Source organism: Tupaia chinensis, unplaced genomic scaffold, assembly GCF_000334495.1.
Source record: "Tupaia chinensis unplaced genomic scaffold, TupChi_1.0 Scaffold144255_1, whole genome shotgun sequence".
Taxonomy (NCBI): Eukaryota; Metazoa; Chordata; class Mammalia; order Scandentia; family Tupaiidae; genus Tupaia; species Tupaia belangeri.
In genome coordinates, this window is record NW_006204113.1 from 3,305,826 (window position 1) to 3,320,848 (window position 15,023).

The 15,023-nt window shown below is 53.1% G+C and overlaps 1 protein-coding gene across 1 annotated transcript in view; it reads right to left on the bottom strand.

Moving 5' to 3' along the window:
* Positions 1–15,023, bottom strand: part of SH3PXD2A (SH3 and PX domains 2A) — a 309,695-nt gene that overhangs the window by 129,084 nt on the left and 165,588 nt on the right. Inside the window, 1 exon segment of the mRNA XM_014583350.2 lies at positions 13,968–14,044. Coding sequence (XP_014438836.2) covers positions 13,968–14,044 — 77 coding nt within the window.

Here is a 15,023-nt window from a genome sequence, read left to right on the forward strand (position 1 = left end):
CTGCGCCCTGACTGCACGCTGACTTACTGAAAGACAAATCGGACAACCGGGTGCTCCGATGGAGCTTGGTAGGACCTAAAAGGGTTGGGGGAGGGTATGTCAGAAAGGACTCTTTGAGGCTAAATTCAAAGGACGGGTTAGAAATAACGACTGGTCGGGACCAGCAGTTAGCGTAATAGCTATGTCACTGGACTCCCATGTAGTCGACTGCGGTTCGAGACCCAGACCCGGTGGCTTAAACTCTCACGCTGGGCCTATGTGTGTGTGCCCAAGATCCCGAGAGGAGAATGGAGGAGAAGGAATTGTGGCGTGACCATCCCCTCTGGGGGGTAATTTCTCGTTTTCTGTCTCTCTGTGTCTGTCTTTCTGGCGAGCGCACACGCCCTATGGCAAAAACCTCTCCCAAAAAAACTAAATAAAAGAAATAACGACTGGTCAAGGCTGGGGCAGGCTGATGAAGCATGGTGGCTACAGGAGCTGAGTGATCGTCCGCGTGGCCTGGGCACACAGGGTGAGGGACAGGAGGCGTGGGAGCTGGGGGCTGATCTGGGAGGCCTTTTCTAGGCCAAGCTGAGAAGCTTGGAGGAAGTGTGAACTGAAGGGTGTGGGAAGGTTTCTAGCTAGGTGAGCGGGGTTTGCAGGGTTTGAACCAGCAGAGAAGAGGAATGGGTATCTTACGGGGAATGTCAGTCAAACACGTGTGTGGCCAGCTGTGGGCTTGTCCAGGAGGGGTGAGTCTGCTGCTGGGAAGAGGCGGGCTGGGGCCGATGATCTGGATGGGTGCTGCACGCCTGCACGTGCCCCACACCTTGCAGTTGGGGTACATAGGACCCTGGTCTGGGCCAATCCAACATGGAAGTGTTAGGGAGTGCAGGGAGAGGCCCGGTGTAACCCTGCTCCCCGAGCTTCTTAATTTATAAGAAGAGAAATGCAGGGACAAGGAAAGATCCCTTGGTCCAAACCAGCAGGAGAGGTCATTGTCAAACCAAGGCTGATGGACAGGGACAAGGGAACCCAGGGCTGGAGCCAGGAGAACAAAGAGACAAAGAGAAGATACCTGAGACTGGAGGAGTACACACACACACACACACACACACACTCACACACACACACACTCACAGGGAGTGTGAGGAACTGCCAGTGAGACACCTCTGGTCAGTTAGGCGGGACCTAAACGGGCACGTGCCCATTGCTTCCCACACCCCACACTGGACCCAGCCTCAGATGCAATGCCCTGATCCAGTGGCGTCTGCCAGGCATGGTGGGTCCTCCCACGTGCAGTCAGTGAGAACAAGACAGTCCTCGTGGGGTGGCGGTCCCATCGCATGTGACAGATGAGGAAAGGGAGGCTCAGAGAGGCCATGAGGCCTGCCCTCAGGCACCCAGGGAGGGAGGGAAAGGTCTCACTGGGATGTCAGCTCCATGCAGGTTGGGACTTAGTCTGTGCTATTGACCTGTGTGCCCCCACATCCTAGAACAGCCTCTGACAGAGCAAGCTCACACGCTCCCCCCGTACATATGAATATATATAATATTATATATATTGGGTCGTTGGGAAAGTTATGATGCATTTTGGCATAGAAAAACATAAAAAAATACGCCATAACTTTCCTGATGACCTAACATATTTGTTCAGTTTGCTATAGGGTGTATGAGTTTATTGGAGAGAGGGAAAGTGAGAAATCACCTCCTGGAGGCATGGCCGTACCATAATCCCTTCTTCACCAAGCTCTTCTGGGATTTGGGGCACAGGTGCACACATGCCTGGCGTATTTTTCAGGCTGTTGGATCTAGCACTCGAACCATGAAGTTGGCCATGTGGGATCCAGCCACCTCAACCTCCACAGCACCTGCCGGCCCTCAATTAATATTTATTTAAATGGGGGCCAGCAGGTGGCGTAGTGGTTAAGGTACTGGACTCCCACATGGTCAATGTGGTTCAAGTACTAGACCAGGTGGCTTAAAACTCACATGCATGTGTGCCCAAAATCCCAAGAGAGAATGGAAGAGAAGGGATTGTGGTGTGGCCATCTTCCCTGGAGGATGATTCCTCACTTTTTCTCTTTCTGTCTCTGTCTTTCTGGCAAGCACACACACACAAAAATCTCTCTTTAAAGAAAAATGTATATCGGGAACCAGCAGTTGGCGTAATGGCTATGTTGCTGGATTCCCCCATAGCCAACCGCGGTTTGCGTCCTGGACCCGGTGGCTTAAAACTCACGCTGGGCGCGAGTGCGTGCGTGCCCAAGATCCCAAGAGGAGAATGGAGGAGAAGGGATTGCGGCGTGACCATCCCCCCCGGGGGGTGACTTCTCACTTTCTGTCTCTCTGTCTCTCTCTGTCTGGCGAGCGCACGTGCCCTATAGCGAAAAAAACCTCTACGAAAAAAAAAAAAAAAAGAAAAATGTATATGTATGTATGTATATGTGTGATACACACACACACACACATATTTATTTATGTAATGAATGAAAAATGAATAAATGAATAAAGTATTGGTGGAGAGAAGCCCAATACCCAGCCGCAGTGAGGCATGATAATAGGCAAAAGAAAGCACCTGTGGCCTTAGGTTACACTGACAGAATTACATAGGTTGTTGGAAAAGTCATGTGCATTGTGCATAGAAAAACAGAAAAAATACGTCATGGCTTTTCCGATAACCCAATAGCACTGAGGAGGAGGGCGGTGAGGTCTAGTTCCTGACCTGATGAGACGAGTGTGGCATCTCGCAGCAGGCATCCCACCAGGAGGGCCCTCCTTCACGCCAAACCCACACCCAGCGAGATGAGAGACCACTGCAGATAAGAGAGCACGGAGCAGCGCGTCAGCCCAGGCGAGGCGAGGGCGAGGGCGAGGGCGAGGGCGAGGGCGAGGGTGGGAAATGAACGCTCGGTGAGGAGCTGCTACTCGTCAGGCACTGGCCTAGGCCCCCGCCTCCTCCAGTCTTTGGACAAACAGGGCTTTGCAGTGAGTGCCGGGCACAGTGCTGTGCCCTGGGGTCACAGGGGTGAGAAAGCAAATCTAATGCCGTGCCGCCCCCTGGCCCTGGAGGTAGCTTGCCATGAGGTCATGGAGGCTGTGGAGGGACCCAGCCCAGAGAGGTTACCCCCATCCTCCAGAATGTCCAAGTGCTCACTGAACACACGTGGCATTTGCTGCTTTCTCCAGAAAGGGTAGAGGGAAAAGGAAAACCCAGGAAGGAGATGGAGCGACAGACAGACAGGACGAGGGAGCAAGAGCGTGCAGGAAGTCAGGCAGCTCAGAGCAGGGCTCCTGGTAGAAAGGTCTCAGGAGTGGGCAGAGCTGGGCTGGGCTGGGCAGGAGGTGGCAGGGGAACTGTCACCAGGGATCTGGGCTGTGCGCACAGGTCCCGGGAGGGGCGGAGGAGCAGGGCGGGAGGGTGGATTTGGGCCCCCCAGAGTGCCGGAGCCTCCCCACCCCAGTGCTGCCCCACCCCAGGCAGACCCTGGGCCGGCCGCAGCTCTCCCCCAGCACCAGCGGCAAACAGAGGGGCGCTTCAGGCCGACAGAGCCCGGCATTCCGGGGGCAGAGGACGCGTGGGCTGTGAGGGCCTCAGACAAAGAGGCCTTTGGTTGAACAACCGCAGCGTCTTTATTTAACAGGGAGCCCCGAGGGGAGCCACGTTGAGGGGCTCGTCCTGATTTCAGGCTGACAAGAGGCTCTCAGCCCAGAGCAGCTTCCTTCAGAGCGGCCGCCAGAGCCCAGCTTGGGCCAGAGTCATTTGGCAGGAGAGGCTGGGGGGGGACAGGCAGGCCCCCGGGGCCGAGGGCACTGGCCTAGGCCCCCGCCTCCTCCAGTCTTTGGACAAACAGGGCTTTGCAGTGAGTGCCGGGCACAGTGCTGTGCCCTGGGGTCACAGGGGTGAGAAAGCAAATCTAATGCCGTGCCGCCCCCTGGCCCTGGAGGTAGCTTGCCATGAGGTCATGGAGGCTGTGGAGGGACCCAGCCCAGAGAGGTTACCCCCATCCTCCAGAATGTCCAAGTGCTCACTGAACACACGTGGCATTTGCTGCTTTCTCCAGAAAGGGTAGAGGGAAAAGGAAAACCCAGGAAGGAGATGGAGCGACAGACAGACAGGACGAGGGAGCAAGAGCGTGCAGGAAGTCAGGCAGCTCAGAGCAGGGCTCCTGGTAGAAAGGTCTCAGGAGTGGGCAGAGCTGGGCTGGGCTGGGCAGGAGGTGGCAGGGGAACTGTCACCAGGGATCTGGGCTGTGCGCACAGGTCCCGGGAGGGGCGGAGGAGCAGGGCGGGAGGGTGGATTTGGGCCCCCCAGAGTGCCGGAGCCTCCCCACCCCAGTGCTGCCCCACCCCAGGCAGACCCTGGGCCGGCCGCAGCTCTCCCCCAGCACCAGCGGCAAACAGAGGGGCGCTTCAGGCCGACAGAGCCCGGCATTCCGGGGGCAGAGGACGCGTGGGCTGTGAGGGCCTCAGACAAAGAGGCCTTTGGTTGAACAACCGCAGCGTCTTTATTTAACAGGGAGCCCCGAGGGGAGCCACGTTGAGGGGCTCGTCCTGATTTCAGGCTGACAAGAGGCTCTCAGCCCAGAGCAGCTTCCTTCAGAGCGGCCGCCAGAGCCCAGCTTGGGCCAGAGTCATTTGGCAGGAGAGGCTGGTGCTGAACAGGCAGTCCCCGGGGCCAGAGCCAGGAACCCCAGCCACTCAGAAGAAAGGGATGGGGGCCAGATACATGGGTATTTCCAGGGTTCCCGGCCTTGGCTCAGGTCTATAATTCTGCCCTTAGGTGTTCATGATGTACGCCATGTGTGGGGAGTTAGGGCCTCGGGGCCAGGCAGACATGGGGTTGAGCCCTGGCTTTGACACTGGTGGGCAGCGCAATGCTGGATGCCTGACCGCCCTCTCTGGGCTCAGGAGGTGGATCTGCTCCGGCCCCTCGGTCTGTTAGGTTAGTGGGGTGATCCTGTCAGTTGTTACGACCTTATTGCCATTGTCGTTATCACTTTTTTTCTTATTTGCCAGAAGGCACATGTGCTTTCCCAAGAAAGTGCCCTCCCTGAGGGATGGCCATGCCCCAATTCCTTCTCCTCCATTTCTCCCTGCTTTCAGGATTGCGGGCATGCACACACATGTGCTAGCATGTTTCCCAGGCCACCAGGTCCAGGATGCAAAACCCACAGTCAGTCGTGTGGGATCTGGCTGCCTCACCCACCACACCGCAGGTTGCCTGTCACCACTGTTCTTTAGGGGAGGGCAACAGTGCATACTAGAAAGGCACCGGGATGGGAGCCGGGAGACCTTGACCTAGGTCCAGCTCCTCCTCAGTGAAGCACTTGCTGTGCGACCTTGGGCGGCGTCCTTTACTTCTGCTTCTTACTTCTTCCAGGGTAAAACAGACTAGCTCTGGAGCTCCAAGTTGCAGTGGAATGCCAAGCTCATGAACAACTGCTTGATGAGGTAAAGCGAGTTCTGTGGCCACGTGTGCCTTGAAGGTCTCCCCATCCAGGGGATCACCGTGTTCATAATCATAACGCAGCAAAACCTCATAACACAGCAAAGCCTCAGAAGTCCAGCGGGAGAGAAACCTAGAGCTTTGCATAGGTCAATATTTATTCATCGTTACGGCATTTGGGGCCAGCAGGTGGCGTGGTGGTCCGATGCTGGCTCCCACATGGCTACTAAAGCTCGAGTCCCAGAATCGACAGCTTGAAAAACACACCAGGTCCATGTGCACGCATGCCCAAAATCCTGAGAGGAGAAGGGACTGCAGCATGGCCACTCGCCCTAAGGTATCTCTTCCTGCCCCACCCCATCCCCCTCTAGGGAATTGATGGCAAAATTCTTTAAAAAAAAAAAAGAAAATTATGACAGTATCCTGGGCATTGACTCATTTAACCATCTCATCAAACCTAAGAGAAGGACTCATTTAACCATCTCATCAACCCTAAGAGAAGGACTCATTTAACCATCTCATCAACCCTAAGAGAAGGGTACAACCTTGATTCCAATTCTCTCTCTTTTTTTTTTTTTCTGAGATTTTTTAATATATAGGGAGTGTGCACTCACCAGAGACAGAGAGACAGAAAGCGAAAAATCCTCCCCGGGGGGATGGCCAAGCTGTAATCCCTTCTCCTCTATTCTCCCCTCAGAATTTTGGGCATGTATGCACACACACCTGGTGAGTTTTAAGCTGCCAGGTCTGGGACCCAAACCACAGCCAATTGCATGGGAGTTCAGCAACATAACCATTATGCCATCTGCTGGTCCCAACTTTTTTTTTTCTTTTTTTTGGAGAGTTTTTTTGCTATAGGGTACGTACGCTCGCCAGACAGACAGAGAGAGACAGAGAGACAGAAAGCAAGAAAGCACCCCCCAGGGGGAATGGCCACGCCGCAATCCCTTCTCCTCCATTCTCCTCTCGGGATCTTGGGCACGCACGCACACGCACCCTGCATGAGTTTAAGCCACCGGGTCCAGGACTTGAACCACGGTCGACTACATGGGAGCCCAGTGACATAGCCATTACGCTAACTGCTGGTCCCAACTTTGATTCCAATGCTAAGAAAGAAGAAACAAACGCACAGAGAGGTTAAGTGACCCCTCAAAGCCACATAGCTACTAAAAGGCAACGTTTTGAATCAGGCCGCTTGAGTCCCGATCCTTCGCTCTGATGGACTCTCCAGAAGACTGTGTGTGTCTTCAACTCTGTCTTGTCCTCCCTCTAGGAGGACGACCTCCAGAACTACCCACAGGTGTCTGACTGTGTGACTGGTTTTCTAGACATCATGGCGCCCGGTGGGACACAGCTGGGGCAAACCAGGTGGGCGACCTCGGGCTTTCCTCCAGCTCCATAACCTGGTTCGCAGACTGCAGTCAGCACTGTGCCCAGTGAGGCATCAACCAGCCTGGCTGGGTGTTCCTAGTAGACTCTGCCCCGGGTGGTGCCAGAGGGCCCTGACAGTCCCAGCACTGGAAAAGGACAGAATGAGCAGGACTCGCAGCCCTCAGACACTGGGTGGGCGTGGGGGCACTACCGCGAGGGTCTGCTAAGGGTATGCAGGTCCGTCAGTCCTTCTGTCCATGAGCCAGAGGGCGGTGAGCTGGCTGAGAGCCCTGGAGCTCAGGAAGGGGCCAGAGCAGTGGAGCCTGGGAGCCAGGGGGTAGACGAACCAGTGAAGAGGGGTTGAAGGGCCACCCACAAGCGCTGCCGACGCCCACCCTTTTCCGGTTCTAAAGTTCCCTGAAGTCTCCAGCTCCGGCTCACCGAGACTGTGAGCTGACCGTTATTATCACCAAGTGTCACCACTGCAGACGGTGCTGGGTTAGACGAGGGGCTAGTGGCCGTACTGCGTGTCTCTGAGACCTCTGCTCAGAGATGGTGGGCATGAGCCTGGTCTTTGCAAATGCAAGTGGCATGGGAAGTGGGCAGGGAGACTGTGCTCAGACCCCGCTTCACAATGATCGCCTCCCACAAAGCTGGAGTGCTGTCTTGGGGTGGAGGTGGGGGTGGGGATGGAGGCAGGGATGGAAGTGTGGCAGGAGAGCGGGGGTGGTCTGGGAGCTGAACCTGCCTGGCCTACTCTCCCTAGAGGACCATCTAAAACTGAGGTCACACTGAACCTCAGCATCAGAGCATGTAAAATACATGGGTCCCCTCTTGGAAGGATCTAAGCAACATCTCCTTTGAAATATAAACAGTGTCTACTTTTTAAGCCACTTCACTAGAACCCCAGTACACCGGGGCCTGGAGAGCGAGTCTCCAAGGCCGTTCCCCTACTTGGGATCTTCTTATCTTTTTTTTTTTTTTTTTGCCATAGAGTGCATGTGCTAGCCAGAAAGACAGAGAGAGAGAGAGAGAGACAGAAAGCAAGGAATCACCCCCCAGGGGGGATGGCCATGCTGCAATCCCTTCTCCTCCATTCTCCTCTCGGGATCTTGGACACGTACGCACACACACCCGGCATGAGTTTAAGCCGCCGGGTCCGGGACTCGAACCGCGGTCGACTACGTGGGAGTCCAGCGACATAGCCATTATGCTAACTGCTGGTCCCAGGATCTTCTTATCTTGTCATCAGACTTTGCTGGATGCCCACATGGGGCCAGGCATCCCACTTATTAGGGAGAACATGAAGACAATGGTTGTGGCCCTCACAGAGCTCCCAGTCTGGGAAGATGATGCATCGAGGTCACCCTCCTACAGGGAGGACACCTGTGCAGAGTAGAAGCCACACACAGTCTTCTGGGAGTGGTCAGCATTTCCCTGGGAGTCACAGGCTTTTGGAGGGGCCACTGTGGAAGCTGATGAGTCCCCAGGAAGAGGACTAGCACAGGCCACAGGGCAGGGCCCAGCTGGCTGGGAATGGTCTCAGTCTGGCAGGCTGGGAGCTGAGGCCTGAGCAGGACTTAGAAGCAGCCCAGAGCGGGCCCTGCTGAGATGCACAGTCATCACTCCAAGGGAAGGGCCAGTGGTGGGTGGTAGTAGATAAATCCCACAGGGACGACTAATGCTGGGGACTAATAACTGCCACCACATAAGAGCCTCAATTTTTAAATCTGGAATTTGGGGATGAAGGTGAGTGAGTCTGGGGGCTCAGACTTCCTGCCCCACCCCTCACCCTGACTGTGCCCCATTTCTCATCCCTCCCTGATCCCCAAAAGCAAGCATGTCATGGCTAAACAATAGAAACAAGCTCTGTTATTCAGGCAGCAAAAACCTTCTGGTCACACCCACCAGGAAATAGAGACTTTGTAAATTTCTCATCAACCTGTCAGAGGGTGAAGTGATCATTGTCTCTCACAGCGACAGCCCCCATATTTATCTGACATCCTCAACAAACACTGCAAATAGGCCGAAGTGGGGCAAATGGTCACTTAAGGCATTGCCACTCCAAGCCCCTGTAGTGTAACTTACTCCTGTTGGTCAGCTGCAAGGCTTCGACTTGTGGAAGCCCCAGTATTATGAAATGTTAGCCACATAACCATGCTGCCCATTAAATTAACTTATGGAGTTAAGAAATGCCTTTGGAAGCCCTCTTGATAGACACCTGGCCTCCAGTGCCACATAGAACAGTCACCGCCTGGCGCTCAGTATTTTCTGTGATGCTCATCTGGTCTGTTCTTCTATGTTTAAAATTAATAGTGATCTCGGGAACCAGCAGGTGGCGTGGTGGTTAAGGTGCTGGTCATTCCCACATGGCCGACCAGAGTTCGAGTCCTGAATCTGGTGGCTTGCTTTCTCACTGCTTCTCTCTCTCACTCTCACCCTCTGTCTCTCTCTGGTCAAATTAAAAAATAAATGAATGAATAAATAAAATTAAATAAATAATTATTTTTAAAAAAATCAATAGTGATCTGAGCTACAAAACCACCATTAGGCAGAAGGTCTGGCTGGCTAGTGAGGACAGGGAGCCCAAACTCTGGAGGTCCACGGCGTGGTCAGACTTTCACATCTGAGCCCTTGCGGAAGGCCTGGCTGCTCTGTGCAGAAAGTTGGCTTCTCAATTTTGGGTGCATTTGAATCCCCATCAAACCCCAGCCCCTGAGCCTACACTGTCTAGTGGGTCCAAGGAAGATGATGTTGGCCGGCCAAGCTGAGCTGGCTCTGCAGGGTCCTGGAAGTAAGGGCTCCAGAGGCTCTCAGCAGTGTGTATCCAGGGACAGGGACAGGGACAGACAAGGGCAGGCAGGTCGTGGAGTGGCCTGTACGTGACACTGGTCGTGGAGCTGGGTGTGGCTGGCAGTGATGGCGAGGCCAGACTGGACCGTCTGGTGGCAGAGCTGTGGAACACAATGCTGGCGGCAGGGACACAGACTGCTGCTGGTGCAACCTTCGTGGTGTTCTAGAGCCAGTGGGTCTTAGACAATCGAGCACAGATCCCAGCCTCCGAGGTCAGCAGAATTAAAGGTCGCTCTTCACTGCCCTGCCCCCCGCTGTCTCAGCCAATTACCGCCGGCAAGATGGCTGTCTGCTTGGCGAACCCCTGACACTGCTCCTGTCTGACACTGCTCCTGTCTGGCTCTGAGCAGTTCTTATCCGTGCTAATCAGGTTAGGGGCCCCTCTCTGGCAGACCCCACCTCAAAGGCTCCCCTCAGCCACCAGCAGGCCCAGAGTCCCCCTGAATCAGGAGTCCTCTTCAAAGCCTGATCCCATGAGATAAGCTGCTATCAGCTTCCTCCTCTGCAGGATCCAGGAGAGCCCAGTGCAGACGCCTGAGCTCCACCAGCTGGGGGTGGGGTGCGGGGTGAGGATGAGGGGGGCCAAGGCTGATTTGAGCCATAAATCCCATCAGGAGGAGCTGCCTCCTGCCCTCTGCCCCTCCTCCATTAGCTCTGCCCATTCATTTAACTTCTTGGGACAGGAATAAAGAGAAATAAAAGCTCAGACTGCAGCCATTAATTTAACTAGAAATGATGAATACCCTTTAGGGAAGAATGAATGCTGATCTGACCAACAGGCACTTCTAGCTTAAGGGGACTAATTTTGGGGGCATCCTTTTAGGATAAAGCAGAACATGTGACCTGAATATAATCCAAGTCAGAAAATTCAAACTTTGTATTTCTTTTTTTTTTTTTTCTAAGAAAGAGATTTTTGCTATAGGGCATATGCACTGGCTGGAGAGAGAATGAAACAGAAGGCAAGCAAGAAATCACCCCCAGGAAGGATGGCCACTTGCAATCTTTTCTCCGTTCTCCTCGTGGAATTTTGGGCACACCTGGCGTGAGTTTTAAGCCACCAGGTCCGGGACTCGAACCATGTGGGAGTCCAGCAACGTAACCATTACTCCATTAAACTTTGGTTTCAGGGAGAGTATATGGTAGCACTTGCCTTCCTACAGGCATAGGAATACCAGTTAATACATTTAGACACTTGGTTCCTATTTTTTTTTTTTAATTTTACTATAGGGCGTGTGTGCTTGCCAGAGAGAGACAGAGATAGAGAAAGGGAGGGGGGAGTAGGAAGGCATCCCCCAAGGTGGATGACCACACTGCAATCCTCCCTCTCCTCCATTTCTCCTCTCAGGATTTTGGGCAGACATGCACATGCACTCAGCATGTTTTTCAAGTGGCCAGGGCAGGACTCGAACTGTACAGTCGGCCATGTGGGATGCACCTGCCTTAATCAGCACACCACTGGTTGGCCACAATTTAGTACTTCTTTAAATACTTTTATTGTTAAGCACAATGATCCACTTATAAGATATTAGAGTAGAAAGGGACTCTATGGATAACAGCTCTGTGTGAGGACAGAGCATTTCAAGAGGTGTAAGACAGGATCAGCCCTGTAGCCTAGTGGTTAAGGCAGTCAGATCCCACATGGCCAACTGCGTTTCGAATCCTGCCCCCACTGGCTAGAAAAACTCACTAGGTGCATGTGCTTGTGTCCCCCCAGAGTCTCAATAGGGTGGAGACATGGAGGAGAGAGTCTGGGGTGTGAGCACGTCCCCCTAAGGCGTGCTTTGTCCCTTTCTTTTTTTGTCTGTCTCTTTCTCTTTGGCAAGCACATCTGTCCTCTGGGCATTGCATTTTTTAAAAATGAAAATAAAAGAATTATAAAACAGTAAGATGTACATCTCTCACTTAACCCATGAGATAGTTAACTTTCAGGATTTTGTTCTTTATTCGTGATAGAGTACGTACACACACTAGAAAAGAGAAGCACCTTCCACGGGGTCTGATCACACTGTGGTCGCCTCCTTGCAGACCTCCGGCCTGTTGAATCTTGGATACTAGTGCCCGGAATAGTCATTCTTATCCCAACTTACAGATGAGAAAACTGGGGGCTCTAAGAGCTAAAGGAACTTGTCCAAAGTCACCCAGCTAGGAAGCAGAGCCCTGAGATCAGACTCCAGCTCTTCTCGCTCTGACCCGCTAACCAGCATTTGTGACACAGCATTCCCCCACACTCACCTCCCCTCAAGATTCCGAGTCAGATTCCACAGTGCGTTTCCTTTAACTAAGAAATTCTACCTCGATTTATTTATTTATGGATAAATTTTTGCTATAGGGTGTGTGCGCTTGCTGGAGAGACAGAGACAGAAAACGACAAGTCAACCCCTGGGGGAAACAACCATGCCGCAATCCCTTCTCCTCCATTCTCCTCTCAGGATTTTGGGCAAACTCACATATATACCCGTTGTGTTTGTGTTTCAAGCCTCCAGGTCCAGGACTCGAACCACAATCAGTCATGAATCCAGTGACAACCAGAATCCAGTGACATAACCATTACACCATCTGCTGGTCCTGAAATTTTACCTCTATAAAAGCCAGCAGTGCCCAGTGGTAACATCAGATTATTCATCATTAGGTTTTTTCATTTATTTGTTTTTATTTTTTATTTGCTTTTCTTTCCATCAACATTTGCTTTCAATAAAGCTTTTAAATCTGTTTGCTTTTTTCAATGCTAGAGGGCACATGCATGCTTATGAGAAAAAGAAACAGAGACAGAAAGAGAGAAAGCACCCCGACACGGGGTTCAGTCACACTGCGACCCTTCTTCCACCCGTTCTCTGTCCTGTCAGGGTCCTGGGCACATGCTCACACACCCAGCGAGAAGCCACTGGGGGAAGGACTTGAACCACAGGCCTTGGGATCAGGCTTCCTCTACACCTGGGGTCTCCAACCTCCAGGCCAAGGAGTGATTATCTGTCCTTATTATTACAATGTAATAATAATTCAACTAAATTACAGAATAACTATCATCCTGAAATCATCCTCTTGTTCCATCCTGGTCTGTGGAAAACACCATCTTCTACAAAACTGGTCCCTGGCACCAAAATGGCCAGGGACCACAGCTCTGCATGGTTCCTAACTGTGTGCGAGGTGGCCAGTTCTTCTTCTTATTTTTAATGTTTTGCTATAGGGCAAGTGCGCTCACAGGAGAAAGGCAGAAAGGGAACATGAGCAATTACCCCTCAGGGGAGATGGCCATGCTGCCCTCCGCTCTCCTCCATCCTCCTCTCAGGATTTTGGGCATGCATGCACACATACTGCCCAGTGTGTTTTTCCAGCTGCAGGTCTGGGGCTCAAATCACAAAGTCACCATGTGGGATCCAGTGCCTCAACCACCACGCCACCTGCTGGCCTGTGGCCAGCCCTTCTTAGTTATGAAACACAATTTGTTGGCGCCTTTTAATGATAATAATAATAAACCAAAACATCTACTGAATGCTCCTCTCACCAGATACCGTTGCTGTCGCCTTACGAGTGTCAGTTCACTCTGTCCTCCTGATCACCCTCCAGGGAGGGGTGACACTCTGCCTTGCGTGCAGGAATGGAAGCTCTGCCCAAGTTCCCAAAGCTAGTTGGGGGCTGAACCCAAGCAGCCTGTCTAGAGACCATGAGCTAAGGACAGTGACACGGCGACCTCTGCTCCCTGCAGGAGTCCTAGTTCTATTCAGTCAGAAAGACAAATGGGCTCCAGTTCCGGTTCTGGTTCCGGTTCCAGTTCTGACATCGCTGTCACATTCCTGTCTGTTATCAGACATCGGGGCGGGGGGGGGGGGCCCCCCCTTCATAGGAGCATTTACACCTATGAAGACATGCATATGAACACTTGAATCTATCAGGATTTACGTGCACAGACAAATGTGTACTTTGCACGTTACTGAACTCAGAAATGAATCCGACAATAGCCCACGAGAAAAGGAATTCAAAGAAGCAGTTCCATGTCCAGCAAAATGCCACAAATAATCCCTTCTGCATGAGGCCCCTTAACTGACCTCCAGAGCAGGGACGTTTGATTTAGAACAGTCATTTGTACACAGGGACATGTCCCAAAAGGAGCAGGGGGTTTGCTGTGACCCTGAGGCCCTGGTGCCCCAGGGGGTAGCTACAGGGTGACCCCACCTAGAGGGACATCTCTAGCCGGGGGACACCAGGCCTCAGAGGGTTTTGCACAGACAGACTTACTTCACAGATGGATGGACTCTCAAGCAGATAGACCCCCCTCCAACCTTCCTGGACCCCTCCCCAGCACCAGATACACCCTCACCCGGCAGTACTCGTCGATGGGCTTCAGCCTCTTCACAGCTACATCCCGGATATGGCTTCTCCGGAAGAGGATCTTGCCTGGAAGAGAGATGATCGTGAGTCAGGTGATTCTGCCTAAAGCCATCAGGGAGACGCTCTCACTCCCCTCTCCCTTGGCTTCTCAGTCTCTTGGCCAGACCCCACCTCCGCCCAGCGTCACCTCTCCTGGGGGGCAGGAGGCGCCTGAGGCTGAGGGCCCAGGCCTCTCTGGCAGATGAGGAGCCCCGGAGGCTGCCATTTTGGGCTTCCATGAACAACTTGGCCAAGTCACCTTCTCTGGCTCCACTGGCAGGATTAATGCCCTGGCATGGGTGAGGCTCTCAAGTGACCTTGCAAATACGAAGTACGGCCCAACCCACACGCGATGTTTTGTTTTCAGGCCCATCCCTCCTTGAGAAATCGGCATTCGCTCCTGCCAGCTAGGCAGGAATTCTTATTCTTAGTTTAGGTGGGTGGTGACTTCCAGGGAGGGCATGAGTCCACGCTGAGGGAAGTATGGCTGCCCCAGCCCCACTTTCCCGGCCTCTTTGTACACGCAGCCTCCGGCATACAGGCGGTTGCCAGCTGGGCTAGGGCATCCCTCTGCAGGTATGGGCAAGGCTTCCAGGAAATGCCACCCTCTCAGACCTTCCCGGCAGGCTCTTTCAACCTGGCCACATTCAACCATAACAAATACACCAAAGCACAGCCCCTTTCCAGTCGGTTAAATTTAGAATCAGAACTCCTTGGTTTGATGTTTGAGATCTTATACAACTGATTCTTCTGTGCCTCGTGGCCTCCAGTGTTGAGGTCCAATGCCCCCTTTTCAAAAGGTTTTCCTTGACTGACCAAGCTGGAAGTAATCTTCCTCTTCCCAGACCACGCACGGCATGTCCATTCCTAGGGCGCCCGCCACATTCTGCTGTGTGTGACAGCACTCGTGACTCCTCTTTGGGCCCGCGGAGCATGGCCTGTGAGGAAGTGCTTGCCATAGCTGAAACAGGAACCTGCTGTCTCAGTCCACGCAAGTTTCCTCTGG